This window comes from Ambystoma mexicanum, chromosome 6p, assembly GCF_040938575.1.
Source record: "Ambystoma mexicanum isolate Mex_15411 chromosome 6p, UKY_AmexF1_1, whole genome shotgun sequence".
In the NCBI taxonomy this organism is placed as follows: domain Eukaryota; kingdom Metazoa; phylum Chordata; class Amphibia; order Caudata; family Ambystomatidae; genus Ambystoma; species Ambystoma mexicanum.
In genome coordinates, this window is record NC_090935.1 from 1,083,117,848 (window position 1) to 1,083,142,384 (window position 24,537).

The 24,537-nt window shown below is 46.7% G+C and overlaps 1 protein-coding gene across 1 annotated transcript in view; it reads right to left on the reverse strand.

Moving 5' to 3' along the window:
* LRRC2 (leucine rich repeat containing 2) overlaps positions 1-24,537 on the reverse strand; it is a 1,026,596-nt gene that overhangs the window by 816,368 nt on the left and 185,691 nt on the right. The window contains exon 3 of the mRNA XM_069625672.1: positions 1,333-1,543. Within this exon, the coding sequence (XP_069481773.1) occupies positions 1,333-1,543 (211 nt within the window). The remainder of the gene's footprint in view (positions 1-1,332; positions 1,544-24,537) is intronic.

Below are 24,537 nucleotides of genomic sequence, written 5' to 3' on the forward strand. Positions count from 1 at the left end.
CCACGTGCTCCTTTTTCTTATTCCCCTTTCCTTCCTTGTTTTACAGCCTTGATCCTCTTTCCAGTCCTGTCCTCTCCTTAGCCTTGCTCTGCTTTGTTGAGCTCTTCCCAGCTCTGTCCTCCTTGCTGTCCAGTCTTTCTTGGAACCTCTCTGCCTTTCTGTCTCCCTACCTTTGATCTTGCTCCCTTCTTGGCCTTCAGAACTTTAATCTCCATTTGGGGTTAGGCCCGTACGCAGGGACTGGGCACTCTCCTTGACAGCCGGTTCTCTAATGTTCCTGTGGTGCAGGGAGTTGATCCAGCATTTGCCTGAATCACTACAGGAAAAGGACTGATTTTCTGCTTTACACAATCTGCACCGTGTCGTCAGCAGCATCGCCTCTCCGACGCGTCACCTTCAGAGAAAAAGAGGTATCCAGCACCAGTGCAGCGCTTTGTATGACATGTACAATTTGCTTTTGCTGCAAAATGGCATGAATAGCTGGGCATTTAACAGCAGTGCCTGCCAAATGCCTAATACCTATACACAAGCTAAAACTATTGGCTTTACCAATGCTTGTTTTTAAAAGGACTTCAGTGAAGGACATGTCTAGTGCTTATAAATCAAGTGGCTGAGGCAGACCTGGTTACAACATTTATATTACACCATTAGCACGCTTACTTCTCCAATTAAGACCTTAACTCTCAAAAGACTGCTTTGATAAAACACAGGCAGGCAGTTTGAGTGCAACGTTTGATGGTGAGGCTTGATTAAATCAAGCTCAAAGAGTTCCTATGAGGAGGTGTTTTGGGTGCGGAGAGGCAGGAACTGGGTAGGAATGGCCATGGGTAAATAACCTGACAACACATAGAAGCTTTGTGTACCTCCTCATATGCCATTTCTCCCTATCTGTACTCCAAGACAATAGTTTTGGCTCATAGGTGCAACTAACCTAAAAGCCCAAACTAAAAAAGGGAAGCTCAACAACGATTTCTCCCTAAGCTCAAAACGCACCCTTTCTCTAAAGTTCAAATGATGAAAATTGTGGTTTACAAAATACAACTGATAATAGTATAGGTTTCGACTGCCATCACGACAACAGACATTCAACTGGAAATACCGACACACAAAGAGCGGTGCTCCCTGCACCCCACTTACAAAATAGTTAAAGTTACCTGATGTGAGTCTAATCTCCCGGAAAACAAAAACAGGGCCACTACAAGGAGTTCTCACATAAGTATGTGCAAATCTCAGTAAATGAAAAGCACTCTATATGTACAGCAAAGTAAACACACATTACTGCACGCTGACAGTTGTTACGGGAATGCAGTGGCCAAATTACAGCTGATTTACCTTAATGTGCTCTCCATAAAGTTCAAAAATGTATTTATCCTTTTCTCTTGTAACATCCTCCAGAGAATCGAACTTCCTAATTAGGTGGGAATTCTCCTCAAGTTTCTCCAGAATCCGTAGCCCGGTATCAACAAAGCCATTATTGAGGTACACAGACTGGGGGATGCCTTTCTGCCGGCACTCCAGCATGAAGCTCCATTCCTGCTTTATCCTAAAGGGTTAGAAGGATAATACAAGAATAACTTAGGATAACTGTGCTCTTTCACTTGTCATTAGTTAAAATGGCGTTTAGGTTTCTCAAAATTCCCAGAAGAATAAGTGTACACAGAAAAGTGTGGTATATCACATTGCAGGCAATTTCCCAATATGTGTTGGTTTAGTTCATGCTATTGTTTATGTATACATTTGTGAATTGAAACATGAATTTTGTATTCATTTAGTTATTACAGACACTTCAAAGCACTCTTAAAGGGACAGTTCACTCAAAAATTGTATTCATTTAAAAGATGGGCCATAACAAGAAATATACATAAAACATTTATTTAAACGTTCCTATGTAACATTTTCAGCAAATGAGCCTTAAAGTGTGTACTGTGGGGCATCTATTTTGTGAAGTAAAATGAATGATTCTGTTCTCTTGGTAATATTACTGTTAGAGAGCAGAGAATGCTGGCAAGCTACAGCCTGCCAGCGTTTTATTGATATTTGCAGTTACTTTCTATTTAGGTTTCAAGTGCTCCTCCGGTCCGGGGGAGCCCTGAAAACTTAAGAAGAAAGTAACTGCAATTATGAACACTACACCGCCCATTGAATGCGGCGGGCAGCGGAAAAGTGGAAACTTAAAAGGAAAGTCACAGGGGTGTGGCTACCAAAGATTTAAAGGTTGTGCTTACCGAAAATATTGGACTTTCAGCATGGCCTCACAGAAAGCTCTGTCTAAAGCACCTACCAACAAAGAATCTTCTGCACAAGTAACAACCACATTTAAAAGGTCAAAAAGTGACTCCCCACCCCCTGCTCAAATTATCCTGGCGGCTAATATGGAATCTATTTTACTGGAAATTATAGCACTTAAACCTTTTATGGAATACATGAATGCTAAGCTCAAACAGATTGATGAACGATGGGCCAACTTTGAAAGCAGAAAAGAAGTTGAAAGAAGGATCAGCGCTACGGAGGATATTGCCAATCGTGTTGCAAATATGGAAGAATCAATTCTTAGATTACAAAAACAAAATGAAGACTTGGAATATAGAATTCGCAGGAACAACCTCTGCGTCTTTGGCTTTCCAGAAGGAATTGAAGGAGAAGATGTTGCCCTCTCCCTGAAGAAAACCTTACCTGACATCCTGAATCTACACTCATCCATTGTCCTTAATATTCAAAGGGCACACAGAACTCGTACCAAGAGAGCAGATTCTTTGAAGAAAAATATGCCTAGAACAATAATCTTTCTGCTGCTTGAATATACGCAAGTTGATCTTGCGAAAGACTGAAGGAATGGACCATCTGGTATGGAACGGATATAGGATTTTCATCTGACAGGATGTCTCTAAAACTACAACCCAAAGGAGAAAATAATTACTTTCCTATCACCCACCGTTCAAGCAAATGAATGTGAGGTACGGCCTGATTCACCCCTTCACCTTTAAAGTCACCATTAACGGCAAAACCTCTGCATTGCAAAACCAAAAAGATCTAAAAAAAAAAAACTTCATAAGACTGCAAAATAATGTTGGAATTGCTAATCACACATGCTACACATGCACATAAAAGGGTAATAGCTTTAATGAATACGGTTAAGGAGGAAATCAAGAATATGCCCAATGCAAAAACAACCAAAGATAAAAACTATGAAAAAATGAATGAAATTTTACGAGAGTACCAGGATGACATCAAAATGAGGAAGTTCAGGAAGTATTTCAGGGATGATAAAGATTACAGACTAGATTGGGTTTACACCTTTCAACCTAAATACGACAACATTCCTAAACAAAAAAGTAGCTCCTCAAACACCACACCAGCGAGTTCAGACCCAGATTCTAAGAAGGCTAGTGCAACTCAGGGTACCAGTAATAGTGAAATGAATGAAGAAACCACACAGCCGATATCAACTGGGGGTATGAGTTTTTTAGAGTAAATTCGCAGGCACAAAAAGGGAAATCAGAGATTTGCAAATACCAAACAAGTCAGATTCTCAATCCCAAACACAGCTCATCAAATGGACTAATCTTCAGAATAACCTGATATCTTAACATCAGATTTCACACTCAAGTATTTTGTTATAGACAACAGTTTACCAACATCTATTCGCTAACAACCAAACAGTACAGGATATCATAACTCCAGGATTGGAATTGTCAAATCTTTTCAAGTGCCTTGAGGATGACCAATTGGGTCGAAACACGTGTCGGCTGATCTAAGGACAATAAATACAATTTTGAAAAGCTTGTTTTGAGGACACCTTATTTGAAATCATTTGATATTATCTCATTACCTCATTAGACTTGTAACCATTGCACTGGTAGAGCGCAGGTCACCCTCCCCAAAACCTGATACCTTATGTTAAACTAATCCAATCTTTGTGGGAAGTTTGTTGGGACTTGGGGCAACCGGCCGCCACCTTCAATTAAATTGTACAACGTTCCACATGCCAATAGTGGAGACGAGTGCATAGCCACTAGATTGTTCCTGCAAACTTTTTTCCTTATGAATCTGATCAACTGTATTAATAGAAAACCTCATCCAACAAACTCCTATATTGCAATCTGACTTGTTGCTGAGAAAGCATTTGACCGAGTTGATTGGCACTTCCTGTTTCAAGCTCTGAAATGGAATGGAATTGGAGAAAACTATATTCAACAAGTTAATACTTGTTAAGCTTTTATACTCTGAACCTAAAACATGTATCTTTATAAATGGCCAATTCTCTCCTCATTTACTCTTCATAGAGGTACAAGACAAGGTTGTCCCCTTTCACCTATGCTTTTTGTCTTGTGTTGGAACATCTTTTAGAATTAATTCACAGGAATAAAGATATTATACGGATTAGCTGTGGAGGCTCCAACTTCAGGCTCACAGCTTATTCTGATGATCTATTAATTTTCCTTGAAACACCAAACACATCCCTGCCTCATTTGTTAGACACAATTGACACATTCTCGTACATCTCTGGATATGAATTGAACAAAGAAGTCCAAAATGCTCCTGCTTAACATACACTGTTTGAAAGAAGATTTTGCCCAATATGGCTTTAGTTGGAATCTAATCTCGATTAACTATGTGTGTATTTCAATTGAACCCTTCTCTGACCAAACAGTCGGGATAAACCTACACAAATTGCAATCAAAATTGAATGAATCGGTAACAATCTGGTCCCCTTTATACCTAATATGATGGGGCAGATTAGAGGTCACCAAGATGATGCTCTCACTTGTCACTTTATACTACTTGCAAGTGCTCCATATCCCACTTCCTGCACCTTTTTAAAGCTTTTTTAAAAAATATTTTTTTATTTTTTAATATCAACACACCAAACATTACAACTTAGAGGACCTGTACGTTCAAGTGTACTGCGATATAGTCATACATCAAACTTCCCCCCTCCCCTTTAACTCGAGCCCCTATTCCCATGCCACCCGCCAAAGTATCTCGTTTTGCACTCACGTCTCCGGCGCAGTGACCTCATTGGGACCCACGTTGGGGGTGCCTGCTAGTGTGATCACCAGTTGCCTCCATTCTATCAAGGGTCCCACTTCTTCCTCCCCACCCCTACTGATTGCTTCATACCAAACTGTCGATTCTGTGTCCGCCCATTTTAGGAGATCCGCCCACCACGCCTCTATCCTGGGGCGCCGGGCAGCCTTCCAGCACATTGCGATTCTCCACTTGGCCAGAATGTAGGCCAGGTCCCTCAGTTTACTAACGTGCTTCAGGTTACGCGGCCTGGCGAACACCCCCAGCAAACATGCCCATACTGATTCTACCTCCAATGCAATCCCTTTATTCGCCAGGCATAGCCTGATCTCTGTCCAGAATCTGCCCACCTCGGGGCAAGCCCAAAACATGTGTATCAGCCCTGCTTCTGCGTCCCCGCACCATGGGCACTTTGGCGCCGCTGGGTTCCCAAACTTGGCAATCCTACCGGGGGTCGTATATGCCCTATGGGTGACATACAGCTGTATCTGCTGAAGTCTTGCATTGCGAGACACCTTCTTGTGCTACCTCTGAACTCTGCCCCATTGTCCATCTAACAGGGGTTCTCCCACCTCCTCCTCCCAATCCCGTCTCAATTGCAGCACCTCCTTACCCACCTTAGACATCAGTAACTCGTATATACGGGACACTTCATGCCCACCCTCCGAGATATCATACATCGTCTCGATGACCATGTCAGGTTGCTCTGATAGCACTTCCGCAGACCATCTGTCCAACACCCATTTAATGACTCTAGTGTGGGTAATGTGTTGGCCTACATGCACCCCGGTGTCTTCCATCAGCCTACTGAATTCTAGTGCCTCGCCCTTTTGCCATACATCCCGAGGGTCACAAGTCCCTCTGATTCCCAATATTTACGTATCACTATTATCAATTGCGGGTCCTCCCCGCATACCGCTACCAACGGCACCTGCGGGGAGCATGGGGTTGGGTTCCCACCAGCTGCCGGGTTTTGTTCCAGATTTCTCAGCCCAGTGTTAGGAGCCTTGCTCTTCCAGGCACCTTAGTTTTTGGCAGCCACACCACCTCCCTCAGGTAATAAGGGGCAGGGTCCTTGTACAAAAGCCTGGTCTCAGCGGACTCTTCCTCGGACAGCCACCTGGTCACATACTGCAGCTGTCCTGCAAGATAGTATAGTTCAACGTTCGGTAAATGTATGCCCCCTTTGTCACTCGGGTTTTGTAACTTCCATAAAGCCACCCTGTTTCTGGTATTGTGCCAGATGAAGCCTCTACATAGGCTGTGGAGCTTCCCAAAAAACCGTCTAGGGAGCATATGTGGAATATTTACAAAGAACTGCAACAGTCTCCGCAGGACCACCATCTTGAGCAGCGCCGCCCTACCCATCATGGCCAAAGGGAGCCTAGACCAAAACCCCATGCTGTTCTTAATGCCTGCCACTGCCCGCTCCATGTTGTATTTGTGTTCGTCCTCAACCGAGTGGTATATATCGATGCCCAGGTACCTGAAAGTCCTGGTCTGCCAGGGTATTGGCAAGACCGGCAAGTGTTCCACTGGGACCCCTCTGTATCTCTCCCAGGGGAACATGCTTGATTTCCTGGGGTTCACCGGTATGCCCGAAAGGGTGGCATAATGTTCCATCACCTCCAGGACAAAATGCAAGTTTTCCTCTGGGAAGCGCAGGTATAACAGGATGGTGTCCTCATACAGTGAAGTGAGGTGCGTCCCTCCCTTTGTGGGGATTCTTGTCTCCCCATACTGTTGTCTGAGACAGATTGCCAGCGGTTCCAGAGCGAGGATGTACAACATGGGTGACCAGGGGCAGCCCTGTCTCGTGCCCCTGCTAAGCTGCCATTTGTCCGAGATCATGGCACCGGTTTTAACCCTGGCGATTGGGGAGCTGTAAATCATTCTTACCCACCTCAGGTACCCTGGCCCCATGCCATATTCCCTCAGCGCTGCCAGCAGCCACGGCCACCTCACCGAGTCGAACGCCTTTATGGCGTCCAACGAGGCTATCGCCAATTTCGCCCAGGTCCTTTTCTGTTTGCTCAATTATGTGGTGGAGTCTCCTGTGATTGTCCGTTATATTCCTGCCTGGCCGGTACCCTGTTGGATCAGTGTGGACCAGTTTTCCTATGACGCGTTTAAGCCTGTTTGCTAACACGGCAGTAAGGATTTTGCTATCTTGGTTGAGCATGGACAAGGGTCTGTAAGATCCACAGTCTGAGCTTGGTTTGCCTGGTTTCAAGAGTGGGATTATTACCGCCTCCCTGAGGGACTCCGCAGCCTCCCTTGTTCATACGCCTCGTTTAACATGGCGAGCAGCGGGGGAAGCACCTCCTGCTTGTATGTCTTGTAAAATTCACTCAGGAGCCCATCTGACCCCGGGGCCCTAGGTAGGTGCTGTACCACCATCTCTAGTTCTTCAAGAGTGATTGGGGCGACTAGGTCCTCCCGCTCCTGGTCACTAAGCTTGGGCAGTCCTATGTCCTCCAGGGTTTCCTCATTTACTCCTTCTTGGGTATCCCAGGTCTGGCCATCTTCATCCTTTATCTCCCTGATCACTGAGCGCGGCATTTCATTCTTATGTAGCCACGCCAGCAGCTTGCCAGGTTTATCTCCCCTGCATGTTGCTTCTCGATGTACTTTTTATAGTTTAACTTGCAGAGCCTGTCCCAGAGCCCGCTGCTAACCTACTGGAGTAGGGCCACCCTTGCCATATCTTCCTGTGAGGTACCCCCCGACTGTATTATTTCTTCGAGCTCCCTCTCTGTCTCCTGTAGCTCCCGCTGTATACCCCCTTGGAGCCCTCTAGACTTGGATATGACCACGCCCCGTACTACCACTTTGAACGCCTCCCATAGGGTACCTTCCGACTGCACACTGCCAGTGTTGATGTCAAAGAATTTGGTAATGGCCTCCCTTTGGTCTTCTCGGAATCCCAAGTCCTGTAAAGCCTCAGCTCTGAGTTTCCACGTCGGGATTCCCGCTCTGGGGGGCCGATGCATCCACTCCACCACCAAGGGGGAGTGGTCCGAAAGCACTCTGGCCCTATACTCCGAACCCGTCATCTCCCCAGCTATTCCTGAGGAGACGAACATGTAGTCCAGTCTAGTATATAAGTTGTGGGGTGCTGAATAGTGCAAGTACTGCCTGTCCACCGGGTGCAGCAGCCTCCATTTGTCATCCAGATCAAAATCCTGCAGGAGGGCCGTTAGTGCCTTCGCCGCAGGGGTGGGTCTCTCAAGTTTCTTATCAGACCTGTCCATCCTGGGGTCTATTGTACAGTTGAAGTCGCCTCCCCAGATGGTAGCGCTGCCCATTAGGGGGCTAATTATATCATATAGGGCCCTGTAATAGGCCGCTGTATCTTGATTGGGAGCGTATGTGTTCACGATGCTGACCCCCCTGTTCTCCAACACCCCTCGCACCACTAACATTCTCCCATCTGGGTCTGGCGTGGACTGAAGTAGTTGGAATGGTACATGAGGTGCTAACCACGTGACCAGCCCCCTTGCATATGCTGAGTATGTAGCTCCTGTGGTGGTTCCCCTCCACTTCCTCTTGACTAACTCTAATTTGTCCCTAGTAAGGTGGGTCTCCTGTAGTAATGCTACATCGACTTTCAGCCTTCTCAGGTACATCATTACTTTATTCACTTTCAGGTAGCTGTTGAGACCTCTTACATTCCAAGTTACAATCCGGAGACTATCCATAGCTGTGCGAAGTATGTACCGCCTCCCCACTCCCCGCGTCACCGTCCCAGACCCGGCCAGCATGAAATTGGGCTTGTTCCCCTCCCTCCCCCCACTTGGGCTCTTCAACTAGCCTGCCCCTCTCCCCCCACTTAACTGTTCCCCACAGTACACTTCCCCTTCCCTCCCACCCCTCAACCACACCCAAACTAATGCCCAGCTCCATCCCTGGATCTCAGGCTCCCCCGTGTTTGGTCCCACCTCGAAATGCCGAGATCGGGAACCCAGCAGGGTGTCACCAATATTTGGTGACCTAACTAATGTCCTAACTGTTGGGGTTAAGAGTGCTTCCTACTTGTCTCCTGTTAGTTACTGTGGTACATTGTGCATCCTCCATATTACAATAAAATTTGACGCCCCTGAGAGTCAACACATCGCTACACTGTATTATAATCAAGTCCCAGAGTCACAGTATGTACATCACCTCAGTCCCGTAAACGGGCCTCACTTGTCCGCATCGTCCTTCTTCCGGCCGTCCGCACCCTCCGGGCAATTTTGGCCATCCAACCATTCCATTGCATCCTCCGGACTCTCAAAAAACAAAGTTTTGGCTTTGTGGATCACTTTCACTGGGTACATCAACGTGTATCGCATCCCCGCCGTTCGCAATCTCCTCTTCACTGTCCCATAGTTCAGCCTCCGCCTTTGCACTTGAAGTGTATAGTCAGGATATGCCGAGATGGTCACACAAGCCCTTTGTATGGTGCCCCCCTTCCTGAAATATTCCAGTATCTTCTCCCTGTCCCGATAGTTCAAAATATTGGCGATGATCGGCCTCGGGGGATACCAGGGGGGGTTTCCTCGTGAGCGCTCTGTGTGCTCGCTCCACAGTGAAGCCTTGAGTGAAGATCCCAGCTCCTATCTCCTGCAACAACATGTTTTTGATGTAGTCCGTCATGTTAGAGCCTTCTTCCCCCTCGGGGAGGCACACTAATCGCACTTTGTTCCTTCGAGCGCGCCCTTCGGCCTCCTCTGCTCTGTTCTCCAGGTTGATCACCTGCTGCTTCAGGATGTGGATCTCTGAAGCATGAGAGGTCTGGGCAGTCGTGTTTACGGTCACTTCTTTCTCCAGCTCATCTGAGCGTTCCGCCATTTTCTGCACATCCCATCTAAGCAAGTTGACCTCCTCTTGCACTGCGCCGATTTTGAGCTCCAGCGCTGCCTTAAGTTCGGCAGTGGCTGCCTCCAGCTTGCTTTCCCACGTTGACTTAAGGTCTGCAATTGCTTCCAGGATCTGCCGGTCAACGCGTGTAGTCTGCAGGTGGAATCTTGTCCTTAGGTCTCGCCCCCTCTGCCTGTTGCGGGGTCTTGGTGAAGTCCTCCATTGTAGGCTGCTTCACCTTGGATTTGAGAAGTTTGGATGCCGTCCTGCCGTCTGGCATTCCCCCGGTTTTAAGCGAGGCCTGCTGGCCCCTGGCCATGATGCCGTAGATCAGAAAGGTTCAGAAATGTCATCGGCCAGCCGACGGGCTAGCCGTATATTGGGGGCCCGCTGTTGGCCCCTGCTGCCCTCCAGTCCCAGGTGGATGCTGCTGCCTTATGTACAACTGCCTTCAGGGCCCCTCAGGAGTGTCCAGTATCTACTGCGTCAGGCCCACAAAGCACTTGTGCGCCACCAGGTCAGTGGAGCGCACGTGCACTCCCGTCTTCGCTGGACGCCTGTATCAGCAACTGAGGCGTCCATTCCTCTAGGTTCCGCAGCAGCACAGCTCTGGCTCTTCACGTTGTCATCTGGGCCGCTGTCCTGGCCGACCAGGGACTCTTCCTCTCAAGGTGCACAGCGGGCCCTCCTCCTCAGTCCTTCCTTTCCTTTGTTCGGCGAGTTCGCACGGCCGCCATCTTTGATTCAGAGCGCCGTCCTCCGCAGCCAGCACAATTTCCCCGGTAGCCGCTCTAATACTTGATGAATTTTGAGCAGAGTGCCATCATTCGATGCAGCTATCGTTCCCACCGACTCTGGTCTGTCTCTGGTAGCGAATGTTCAGGATTAAGGTGCCTATGCACTCAAGGATCATTTTGGATCGGCAGGAGACAGTCAGAATCGCGTCTTACGCCATGGCCGCCTAGCCACGCCCCCCCCCATCTTTTTAAAGCTATTAACAGAATACTCATTAACTTCCTGTGGGGTCCTATCAAAAGGAAAAGAATTGCCTGTAATAAGCTTAAATACTCATGCAACAGGGGAGGGGTTGGATTCCCAAACTTTAGGAATTATCACAAACCATTTGTTCTAAAATAAGCTAAGGATTGGTTCCTCCCTGATCAGATGCTAAATCCTCCTGCTTGGTTGGTGGTTGAAAAGTCGCTTGTTTCTCCCTTTTGTATTAGAGATGTTTTGTACCTCTTAAACGGTTCCAGGTTGAGGTTTTCTAAAACAATGTGCCTCACTAGCTTGTGTTTGAAGGACTTTTTTATTTCACCAAATTAATTAACCTGCGAAAGCTTTTTCTCTTTTTATTTGGAGCAACAAACATATAACTTTAAATAATACACCCATTCTACAAAAAACATGGATCAATAAAGGCCTCAAATGTTTTGATCAAATACTTACAGGTGATCACATTCTTACAGTAGACGCATTTAGAATCAAATTCTCAATTCCTAACTGCCCACTCAATCAATATTTATTCTAATGAATGCTTGTCTTGATGCTAGAAGTGCAAATGAATTAAAGGTATTGGTTGCTGATCCCAACAGCCTTTGTCTCATGGAAACTCCTGAAACTGTTAAAGCCTTCTGTCACTATACATTCTTTAGAGGAGCTCGGTCTCCTGGTAATAAATGGTCCTCTGAACTACAATGAGAAGAACATTGTGATATACAATTTGATGATGAATTGTGTTCTAACATTTGGACTAAAATTAAGGATGTATCTCTTTCTGCAAACCTAACCCAAACATTATTTTTCTTCACCCATAGAGATTTTACTATGCCCACCAAACATTTCATGTCTAAGATATCTAATGATGATCTCCATTGGTCCTGCAAATCGGCTGCGCGATCCCTTAGTCATATGTTTTTTGACTGTATGCTTGTCACCTTCAAGTTCAGAATTTTGTGAAAATGTATATTTAGAGTTTTCATTCCATTAAGTTTAACTAAGATTTTATTAGGAAGTTTAACAATTAAAAATGGGAAAATAGAGCCATCCTTGATCATTCTTGACCTATTCATACTTCTTGCTCTTCACTTAATCACATCAGATTGGAAATATTTTTTTAAAATCTCTATCAAAGGGTGGTGGAACAATATATGCAACATTCATAGAATATGAATATTTTCATAGAAAAATATTGAGAAATGTAATGCCAATTCCCTCTCGCTTGTCCTTAAACTTGATAAGAAATAGAAATGTTTTGCTAACTACTTAAATGCATGAACGTTTATTACACTAAAATATTGTAATGGTATATATGTAATTCATTGTGAATTTGCTTTACATTTGTTGCTTCACCTAATGAAATTATGAGGTTTTTCTTTTTATTCATATTTTTCTCCCCCTTTGTTTGTTTCTTTCTCATTAGATACCAATCTCAATTGACTTAGCCTCGTTGTTAACAAATAATTATTGTTGTTATAAAATGTTATTAAGATTGTTGATCTATTTATCGCTAATAAATCTTATAAACTAAAAAAAAAAAGGCACTGCAATTACGGACACTACACCGCCTGCCGATGGTGGGTGGCCCAATATTAATAATTGCAGTTACTTTATTTTTATGTTTCCAGTGCTCCCCCTAGCCAGGGGAGCCCTGGAAACTTAAACAGAAAGTCACAGCAATTATCAATACAACGCTGGCAGGCTGCAGCCTGCCAGCATTCTCTGCTCTCTGGCAGCAATAAGCAAAAGCTTCCAGTATCGGGCTTTTGCTTGATTATTGCCACAAGAGCAGATTTAACATAAGCACAAGATGCTCATTCATTTCACAAAATAGATTTCTCAGAGTGCTTTAAATGTATGTCTTTGAGGCTCATTTGCCAAAAAGTTTACATAGCAATTTTAAAAAAATGATTTTGTATATATATTTTTATTATGGTCCATTTTTTAAAAAAAATAACATTTTTGCGTGAACTATACCTTTAATAGAAATACAAGGGGCTAAGAGGGAAGATTAATGCTTCACAAACAATGGGGGAGTGTAGCAAACAATCAAGGTACATACAAGTGCATTCCTATTTACCAATCATACAACATATGATGTAAGTGCTAATAGGAGGTTGCCCACCAAGGCTGGAGGATACAAGAAAAGGGGGAGGGGCATCATATTATGCATCATAAAAGCATACCAGTATTCTTCTCTGCAGATGTGAGTTCAGAAAGCAAGGGATTACTTATCCATGACCATATAAAACATTGATTACGGTCCTCATTACAGATTGGGTGGATTTGCTATGGGTAGCATTCCTGAACGCTGTGGTTAGATTCTCTTTTTACCGCTGGAGGTAATCCCTCTGAATGTTCTAAACTGAAATGAGGAGGGAGATATTGCAGGTGACATTCAGCAAACACGGCCTGTTTTACCATTATCTCCAATGACATAACAAACTGAAAAGTATCTGGGAAGACTTTTGTTTCTTCAAAAAGAAGCAAGTCATCTGCTTCTCAAGTTTGTTGTAAACCTTTTTACTTTTTAGGTTTTTTGTGCACTTATTTGAATTGTTGGGTGCAATACCACAGAGTTTGTTTTTTCATGTCGAAATCTCCTTTATGTAGCAGGCATGAACTCGAGTCCTCCACAATATCTGCGGTTTCATGCAGGTTGGTAAGATTTTAGATTGGATCTTATTGGACTTCTGTGGCTTCTAAGTGCCAGACCGGGAAAGAACCCATGTTGTCCGGTATCAGCTTGTTTCCATGGCGAGTGTGTTGCCCCTGAACTATTCTCCTGGCTGATAAAGGCACTGGTGTCTTGTGGCAGAGAGGATGCAAATGTAGGGTTTTAAAACTGATTCTGGAAACTACTAGAGGCCAGCGATGACTGTTGAGACCCAGGGAGAGGGGGGTCTTACATTTCTAGGCCCAAGATCATATTCACAGCTCTATTCTGGATAAATTGGAGCTGGCATATTGATGACGTATTGGTATCTATGTATAGAGTAGTGCAGTAGTGCAAGTTTGTGAGGACCAGGGCTCTAGTCAATTCAATATTCTGTACTGCTTGTAGAGCAGATCATTTCCAGCAACATTTAAAGCCAAATGTGGGGTTTACACGTTATTCTGTTGATTTTAAGCATAAATTACATGTGCGGGTCAAGGGTAATCCCTAGATATTTTACATCAATAGAATGTGTGGAAGGAAATATCATTGAGTTTGTCGATTTAAATAGCAAATTACTATGGACCTCATTACAAGTCTGGCAGTAACCGTGCTGACAAAACCGTCAGGTTTGCCGCCAGACTTGCAATATTTACCGGCGCCTGACTTCCCGGCAACACCAGGGTATTACAACCCCAGTATTCAGAGAAGTCAGGTGCCGGTAAATTTTAATCCCCATTCCCTTTGAGTCCTATATGATTTAATGGGAATGGGACAAACCGAAGCACTGGCACCGTTAAAAACGGTGCCAGTGCTTCCATGAAATTCTCCGGGCGGGTGCCATTCCACCTGCCAGGTCTGTACAGACTACAGACTCGTAGTGTGCCGGTCTGGTAACAACGGTGCAGGTAGGATTACCGGCACCGTTGTTACCAGACTGGCACACTTGTAATGAGGCCCTTCAAAAGCTAAAGGAATTTATTTTAGATTTACTGGTGTTCAGGCACAGGTTGTGGTCAATTATCCAATCCTGAAATGACTGGAGCAATTTGAAATTGCTTCGCTGGATGTTATTTCAGCTCCTAGGTTTAAGGTGATATCTGAATTTTCTGTGTAATTTAGGTATTCAACAACCATGGGAAGAGTATGGACCCTTGGAGAACCCCTCTACAGAGTTCAAAGTAATGCATTCTAAACTCTTCTAAACTACCTATTGCTGAGTGTTCTCTGAAGAATGAGGAGAGGCTCCAGTCAGGCAGAGGACAGAGATGGAAAGACAACTCTCTTCACTGGTTGGCCGACCACTGAAGAGCAGTGGTGGACCTGGCGCTGTGCAACCGATGCTGAGACCATGCAAAGGAAAGGAGCCTGGATCCACGAGCTCCACACGGCACGTGTCGTTGCCATAGAAATGAGCACAGACAGGGAAGGGAATGCTCCCGGCGAGAGAACCACAATAGGGGCTATGAACTTTGGTTTCCAAGTTTGCAAAACCCAACAAGGTTACAGAAACTGAAGAAACACAAAAGGAGAGAGCCATGGCTGGGAAAGCCAATGAAAGTACAAGAGTCTGTGAGAAAGGACCAGGAACATGACCCATGTAGAAAACTGTGAAAAATATACAAAACCTGTATATCAAGACTAGAGAAGCTGATGAAAGTACAGGAGTCTGAAAGAAGGGAGCGGGTACACGCCCTATGACAAAGGCTGGGAAAGCTGACAAAGGAATGACCAACTGAGAAAAATGTACTAACATACATCCTATGGGAAACAGATTGAAAGGAGAATTAACACTCTACAAAAAAGGCTTGCAAAGCTAATTAGGTGAAAGGAACCTGCAAAACCTGAGTGAGCCAACACCATACGTTTGTTAAATCTATTGAGAATATATACACCTGCTACAGAGCCACAGTTTGATGCTGAAAATGCATTTTTATTGTGTGTTCTGTCGTGTTTTCCACACAGGTGTTCATGTGGGACTCCTGGTGGTGCAGCTCTCTCTGTTGGTTTTGGTGAACAGACCCATGGGATACCCTTATGGCACCATGGGTGGGGGGTACAACCCTGTGTCCCTAGTGTATGTTTTTGGGCACCTGTGTGTGGCCCACAGAGCAGCGTACGGGATGGTGGCAGCTCCGTGTTGAATTGATTGGTGCCCTGAGCATCCTCCATTTTGGGATGCCCAGGCCCTGTCATTGGAATCGGTAGATTACTGATGGAGACAAGATGGCCCCCGTGGCCTCTTGCCTTCCATTGCTTGTTACCTTGTTTTCCCAAAGTCATGGGAAGCCCTGACTCTTTCCCTTCACCCTGACTGGATGTTGGGTGGAAGTTCCATATATGGTGGTGTTGTGAAGTCCAGACCAGACTAGCTGGAGCCTTCCCAGTGACTGTATGTTGTGGGTACGCCCGGTGGGTGGGACCTGAGTGAATGGAGTGTGTGATGAATATGCACTTCTTGTTGTGGATGTCTAGTTTCTGGTGTTTGACACAATGACTGAGGCAGCACTGCCTGAAACCGGTATGAATGTTGTGTGGAGTGTTGAATGGCTGGGTACTTGTCCTAATACACATAACTTGTTGTGAGTGTCTGGAGAGAAGTGAATGACCTGAATGCACTATGCACCTGATTGGCTGCCTGCCTGCATGAATGCCCTTCTGACCAATTGGTTTTCTGAGTGTGACCCAGCAGAATGAATGGGAGATCAACTAGTATATCTGGGGGACTCTCCCTGCTAGAATTCATGTTCAAAAGCTGAAGCCCAAACTACGAAGAGTAACTGGAGTGAAACTGAAGCTTGACCTTGAAGCCCTGCTGGAAGAGAAGAATTGCTGTTGCCCTTCTTCATCAATCTGAAAGCTGCGGTGTCTCCAAGGACTGACCCAGAGAGAACCTGGTAAGGCGCCCTCTTCCCGAGCTACGAGGGACCATCGTGCACCAGATGATCTTCGCCAAAGCTCCCTGGTAGACAGACCTACGACAGGCTGCCGACTGGAGACGGCGACATGCCGCGGGACACCAAAGAGAAGCACCCGGACTGTTGTCCGCCACTGTCGACGACTGCCGTTGCTGACCGGAACCGCCGTGCTCACGTTGCCCAAGAACATTCGATTCACGGACGCACTCGTCCGCACCGCCGCCCGCCTTATCCCGCCAGAGAAGGCCAGGCCGTCGACACGCCGAGGAGCATCCGCCGGTGGGATTCCCGCCACCCAAACACTACAGAGACGCTGATGACTCGACGCACTTGCTGGGCCACTTTGCGGTCCTGAACTATTGACACAGAGGTGCCCCGCACACCTCTTCCTTGCAGGACGTTTATGCTTCCCCGTCGATGAGCACCGCTAGGAAAGAAGCTGCCACTTCACCGTCGTAGTTCACCCTGTTCTACATTGGACGTTCGACGACCCGTGACTCCTGCCTATACAAACTATAAACTAAACTAAACTCAAGAAGGGCCGTTGATTCCCCTACGAGGAATGCTGCAACGCCAGGTACTTTGGGGTTGCAGAACTATTGTAAAGTCTCTTGTGAACAATATATGGACTGGGCTTGTGATATATCTTTATTCTACAGGTTGCCCAGGTGGGGGGATCTCCACAGAGAACTGTGTCTAGGTATCGGGCCAGTATTCTGCCAATTGTTCTAACCAACTGCTTTCCTTTTATATCTACTGTTGGTTTCCGTTACAAACTGATTTGTGTGCCATTTAACTGTACAGTTGATTCACTTTTAAGAGATCTAATAGTAATTGTGGTACCACGTAGAACTGTATATTTGCCATCATAGATAACCGAGTACAAAGTGAGTTATTGTGATATTGTACATAACCTTGAATATTAATTATATAAAGACTGTGTTTTAACTAATACCGTGTGCAGACATTCCTTTGTGGGTGCTTGAGGACTACACTGTACTTAAGAACCAGCCTGCATCACCCCCTGAGAAATTAGGCCTTGATTGCTCGTCCATTGCTACCGTAATAGATAATCTTGGCTGGGGTCCTCTGTGCCTCTCCTCTACCATATAGAGAGCAGAAGTACAGACCCTCCTCTGGTCTTTACACACAGGACTTTGGGGAGTCCCAGTGTCACGCAGACGAGATACAGAAAATTGTGTTAAAATTGATCCTTGAGAGATTTGAACACAGAACACTGGGAACTGTGTAATGTTGTTCTATAGGAACATGGAGACTGAAAATAGTTGTCTACAAGTTGGGACAGGCAAAAGCGCACACTGAGGCTGTTGCCGAGCCTCCACTTTTCTTTATAGTTACACTTTCTTTTTTTTTAAAACTTTCTTTATTGATGGTCACAAAGGTACATCGGCACCACACCTCGTGCAAGCTTGCATAAATGACAAGGAGTGCATTTAACCATAGTTCTATATATACTGTTACAATGGCATGTCATCATTCTCAATCATATTACATAAATAGACCCTGAAGGGGCCCCATATGTCCTTGGGCCTGCATGCTGTAGGTTGGGTCATAACAAATTGTTCCTCTGTCTCATTTACATGTGTTAATTCTTTCAAAAAATAATTTATACTGGGCGGGGCGGGGCTCTTCCATTTCTGGAGTATGCATTTCTTGGCCATGGCACAAATAATATTGAATAATCTTCGAATTTTTTCGGAACATTTGCCAATGTCGCCAAATAAGTATTTCTGAGGAGTCATAACCGGGGAAACTTGTGTTATTTCTTCCAGCAATTCCGCCACTTCTCTCCAGAACCCCGCCACCACCGGACATTTCCAGTACATATGAAAGGCGTCAGCCTGAGGTGTATCGCATTTAGGGCAGGAGTCGGAAGCACCCGGAACAAACCTAGCCACCTTGGCGGGTGTATAATGTAACCTATTTAGAATCTTGAATTGAATCAATCGCAAACCAGAGTTAAGTGAGATGTTTTTAGTAAGCATGCAATACCTTGCCCATTTGGCCTCCTCAATTGGTGTCTGTAGGTCTGCCTCCCCTGATGTGGTTCAGTGTAGGGGTGTGGGCCTGAACCATGGTGTATAACCTGGAGATCCCCAATCCTTTAGTAGCTGTTATTAACTGTATACACGGATGAGCCACCGGTTCATCCGGGAACGTCGGCCATCGCTTAATAAATGCAGACCTCATATGGTAGTATTGGAGGGTTTTAAGTGGACCATCTCCCAGTGCATTCAAGAACAACTTCAGATCCGCAAACTTCCCTTCCACAAACATATCGCCCACCTTCATTTCCCCATTTGGATCCCACGATTCCTGTATGCCAGTGTCATGAGTGGGAGGCAAGCCCGGAAAGTTCCAAAGAGGGACCTCCAGGTTGTAGGGTGTCTCAATCTTTAACCTTTTAAATATTGCCTCCCATGCTCTTACAGTGCAGCTCACAGGGTTGTAATCACAAGTATCTCTATACTTTGTGTCAAAAAGGACAGATTGTATATTTGTGGGGTGTGTAGTACGCTCCTCTATCCATGCGTGTGGTGTGTTTTCTGGGGGCTCGTACCAGTGTTTTGCAAACTGTGCCTGGGAAACATAGTAATAAAGCTCGAAGTCAGGGGCCGCTATGCCACCCATGGAATACGGTTCCGTCATTTTTTCCCAGCTTATTCTAGCTGTTTTTCCGCCCCAGAGAAATGTGACCGCTATGGATCGGAGTTTGGTGAAAAAGACTCTACCCGGCCATATGGGGATGTTGACAAAGAGGTACAGCAGCTTGGGAAGGATCACCATTTTAAGGACCGCGACTCTCCCTGCCAGCGATAGCGGGAGGCGCCCCCAAATCTGGAGTTTCGTGCATATGTTACGTAGTGCAATCTCATGATTGTCGGAGTACAGCGTGTGTTTGTCTCTAGATACCAGAACCCCTAAGTATCTGATGTGGTATTCTGACCATTTAAGCCCTCCCGTGGTGGGGGGCCGCCCAGTGGCCGGGGTGAGTGGAAAGATCTCAGACTTGGTCTTGTTTATGGTGTACCCGGAGTATGCTGCGAATTCATGTATCTATTATAGGTGTTATATTTACCTCGGGTTCTTTGATATATAATAATGTGTCATCTGCATAGAGTGAAATCAGCTGGGTGGACCCCTTCATCCCAATCCCTCGGTGTATGTGTCTCAATCTGACCGCGGCCGCAATTGGTTCAATGGTTATAGCAAACAGTAGGGGCGAGAACGGGCATCCCTGTCTGGTACCCCTGCCCAAAAGGAACATATCAGAGATGGTTTTATTGGTTAATACTCGTGCACCAGGTTTTGTATATAGCAACCTGACATAGTTCACAAAATTGGGGCCCACCCCGAACGCCTCAAGGACCGCAAGAAGGTAAACCCACGAGACAGAGTCGAATGCCTTCTCTGCATCGAGGGCTATGGCCACCGCGCTTCTTCCCGGATCTATCTGTGCCATGATGCCAAAAAGCCTACGCAGATTCAGGGCGGTGGACCTTGTGGGAATAAACCCATTCTGATCAGGGTGGACAAGGGTGGGAACAACCGGGAGAAATCGGTTCGCCAGGACTTTAGCAAATATTTTTGCATCTGTGTTTATAAGTGACAGGGGTCTGTATGACGATACGTCCTGTGGTGGTCGTCGTGGCTTGGGGAGGACCGTTATTACAGCTTCCCTCATGGTTGGAGGCAGGATTTTATTTTCAAGAGCCTCCTCCCACACCTGCATTAATACAGGGACAAGTTCCTCGCGGAACTCTTTGTAAAATTCGGCACCAATTCCATCCGACCCAGGGGCCCTGCCTGACGCAAGCCCCTTGATTGCTTCCGTGACCTCGTCTGGTGTTATCAGTAGGTCCATGGCGAGGCGTACCTCCTCAGGGAGCTTAGGGAGTGAAAGGGCTTCTAAATATGACCTAATATCCGGGAGTGACTTCGAATCTTGGTTTGAGTAGAGGTGTTTATAGAAGTTCACGAATTCCCCATTTATATCTGCGTCTGAGCCTTGTGCTGTGTGAATACTAGTGATCAGGGTGGGTTGTCTGCCCTGCTTGAGTAAATTGGAAAGGGTTCTACCCGCCTTATTCCCTTCTCCATATCTGCGAGCTCGTATGGGTGCCGCAATATATTGCACCTCTCTGCCGGCCAATTTGTTAAACTCTTGCAGGTGTGCCTGTATATCTACCAATATGTCTTTGTTTTGAGTACGTGTGAATTCTGTTTCTAACCTATCCAGTTTGGTCTCAACCTCCGTTAACTCAGTTCTCACCCTTTTGAGCATACCAGCAGATCTGGATATCAACACTCCCCTTAACCAAACCTTAAAGGACTCCCATACTGTTGAGATCTTATCAACCGATCCCACATTGTTCACCAAATATTCCACAATTTCAACATGCAATGTCTCAACTTCCCCGGGGTCTGCAAGCATTCCGCCGGGCATTCTCCACCTTCTGGCGGGTGCGGGAACATTTTGGAGTAATAGATCTAACAACACTGGGGAATGGTCTGTCATAGTGCGTGGAAGAATTTCACAGCCCCTAAGTGCCGTCGTCATTGATGAAGAGACCAACCAGTAATCAATTCTTGATTCAGAGTCGTGGACTGAAGAGTAAAATGTGTATCGTCTACCATCAGGATGTAGCTCCCTCCAGGAATCCACTAACAGAAGTTGAGACTGGATGTGTGCCAGAGTTTGGGCGGCTTTACTGGGAGCTCTAACAGCCTTAGAGGCCCTGTCCAGGCTCGGGTCAAGGACCAGATTAAAATCCCCCCCCCAAATGAACCCTGAAATTTCAAGCGAAACTATTATCTGATACAGTTCTAAATAAAAGGAAGGGTCGTCGACATTGGGCCCATACGTGTTAACTAGGAGAAGGCGTTGGGAGGCGATCTCCCCCCATACCAAAACATACCTCCCCAGTGGGTCAACCCTGTGGCTTTCTGGCCTAAACCCCAGCCCTGTATGTATGAGTGTGATGACCCCCCTGGACTGAGAGGAATAGTCTGTGTAGTACCTAAGGGATCCCCATCTAGGCAATATGTGCAGATTATCGGTCCCCACCATATGAGTTTCTTGTAACATCAGTATCTGGGGGCTGTGTCTGGCGATGTAGTTACCATTTTTTTTTGCTTTCATATGATTGTTTAGCCCCCGAACATTCCATGTTAACAGTTTAACCTTCAGCCCCTCGCCTGTACATCATGAGGAAGTATCTGACATCATCACGAACGACGGTTCTATAGTATTCATATGCTTTGCTCGGTACCGGTCCAAATGTGACCACATTTTTACATTTCAGGTCATAATTACTAACTTTGTGCCACTGTAGGGCTAGTCCAGAACTGTAACGTCCAATCCCAACTCCCCTTTCCGCCCCCCCACCCTCATTGTCACCCCCAACTTGACAATGGATCAAACCAAACTCGTGGAACATTCCGAGGGTAGCCGTGTTGCTTCACATGGCCGCCGACTGGGTCCTAGCCTCCACTTACTCGAGTGCCTGGACCAATAAGTATTACAGAATCTCTTTTTTTTGTAAGTTACGCCCCTCAAGCACCTTATGTTATATCTTCGTTCGTCTCATGAGATCAAAATCCCCTTTCAGTCTGCCGGTCTGGGTCTGTTGTTTTGCGCCGGTCTGCCCCCCTTGGGAGGAAGAGATATAGAGGCTTCGATGTAGTGCGTAGCCTCAGCCGGAGATTCAAAAAAATGCGCCCTGCCTGCGTGCTGGATTCGCATTTTGGCAGGAAAAATGAGAGCATATGGGATTTGACGCTCTCGCAGAAGCTTCTTGACCGGCTCGTAGGATCTCCTATTTGCCTGTACCCCAGCAGAGAAGTCAGGATATATATGAATGCGATTTTCCTCAAATTGAAGTGTTCCGATCTCTCTTGCCCTGCGCAGGATTGTGTCCCTGTCTCTGTAGTTCAGGAGTTTTGCAATGATAGTGCGTGGTGGGGCACCTGGTTTAGGAGCCGGGGCCAAAGTGCGATGTGCCCTTTCGACCAGAAAGTGATCTGAGAATGCCTCACGTCCAAACAGGGTTTTAAGTAGCTCCTCCAATTGCCGCTCCATCTGGCTTTTCCCAAAGGATTCCCCACCACTCGGATGTTGTTCCTCCTTGATCTCGATTCGAAATCCTCGCACTTGTTTTGCAATTTGGCCAGGTCTCCTTTGATCTGGGCAATATCTCGGGTGTGGTGTGTGATGGTGTCTTCGTTGGTGCTTATTCTGTTTTCAGCCTCTGTGACACGTGAGCTCTCCTTTTCCACTCTGGCCTTAAGGGAGCCCATGGTGGAAACAATGTCATCTAGTTTCGTATTAATAGAAAGGAAGCCACTGTGAACTATCTTTGTTAGTTTGTCAACTTGATCGCCAGGTTCAGGGTTCGAAGTCACATCAGTGGGAGAATGAGGTTCCACAATCGTGGTAGGGTTTTGACTTCCCGTGTATGCATCCATCGGGCCCTTCTTTTTGCCTGCCGGGGTTTTGGAGCCCCTTCCCGCCTTGGCTGGTTCCCCCATAATGGTATCCGCTATATTGGCTGTACCGGTGGAGCGGTCCGTTGGCTCGCCCTTGTGCAGTGTGTATGAAAAGGAACGGGATGCGGTGATCCACCCCCGACACCTGGGGGGAGCCACCCAATATGTCCGAATGAACTGTGTCTTCCCGCGTACTGTGCAGCGACAGTGCCAACCCGTGATCCTATGGAGGGGTCTGAGAATGTATGTCAGCACTACCGGCCCCCGCAAGTTATTTCACCGGGGGATGGCCGTGGCGAACTTCAAAAGTGTAAGAGCGCCGGGCGGGTCCACCTCACCTTATTCAGATGTAAGTCTCCGTTCCTGGGGGCCCCCTCGTCGCCACCAACGTCCGTTTTTCCACTCTCCCTCTGCCGGGGCAGCTCCGGTCTCCCCTCTCACGGTGACATGGAGTTTAAGATCACCTCTCGGCGCCGCGTACAAGCCGCGTTACGGGCTGGACACCCGCCAAGCGATCAGCCCGGCGATGGACTCACCGGAGCTCCGAGCGCGGGGCCGCCTCAGGCTGAGCGCCCAACCGGTCGCGGGATCCGGTCTTCCGGCAGTGAGCCCAGCAGCGCGATCTCAGCACGGAGAGCGGCGCCGGATAGGCCCCAGGCTGCTCCCACCCGCGGCCTCTCCGCACGCCAAAGCCGCGGCGCTCGAGTGAGCCGCCCTGGTACCCGATTCCGGGTCTCGACTGCCGCAGGGGCCGGCCAATGTTCGGGTCGGGACAGCTCCGTCCCCACCGGGCTCCGGACCACAGGAGTTGCAGGGGATATTCACGGGTAATCGGGCCAGCGATGCCTGCGTCCGGGGTGCGCTGGGTAGGTCCAAGACGGATTTCTACCAACAGGATTTGTCAGTGGAGCGGGAGCTCAGCAATCAAGCGGCCATTTGTAACGTGCGCAACAGCGCCCCCAAGTTATACTTTCTAAAGTGGTAGGGCCAGTCAATTGTTTAGGATTTGGACTCAGGATGGTTTATTTTGGACTTTGACGAGCACCCTTATGTTTGTTTTAGAACGTAGGGAACCTCCCTCATAGCGATAGGGCCAGATAGGCATTTTTCTTGAATCATGACAAACTGTAGTCCGAGTCCTTCTTCTGGTTCACCACATATAGTGTCAGAAGTGGAATGTAGACCAGTTGATATAAGCTGGGGACCTCTCCTCTTTACCCAGTTAGTAGAGAAAGCCAAAGTCCTCCAGACCCTGGCTACTCCACAATAGATTGGTTGTGATTTACATCATGTGGTAACCATATCCATCTCCCTGAATGAAAGGCATTTAATCCCAACTGGTCGGAGTCTGCCCCTTCACCTGGAACCTACATTAGATTAGCAACAAATTCTCAGCTGGCCTGGTGATACTACCTGGAGGTTGTCACTGGTGTAGCAGAACCTAATTATAGGGGGAGGTGAAGGTGATCCTCCATGGGACCACCACCTCTCTAGCTACAGAGGGGGAATCAAAAGCTCAATGAATCCTCGAGAAAGCCCTCACTACAGTACCCCAGGTAGTGGAGGCCATACACAAAACAGAGA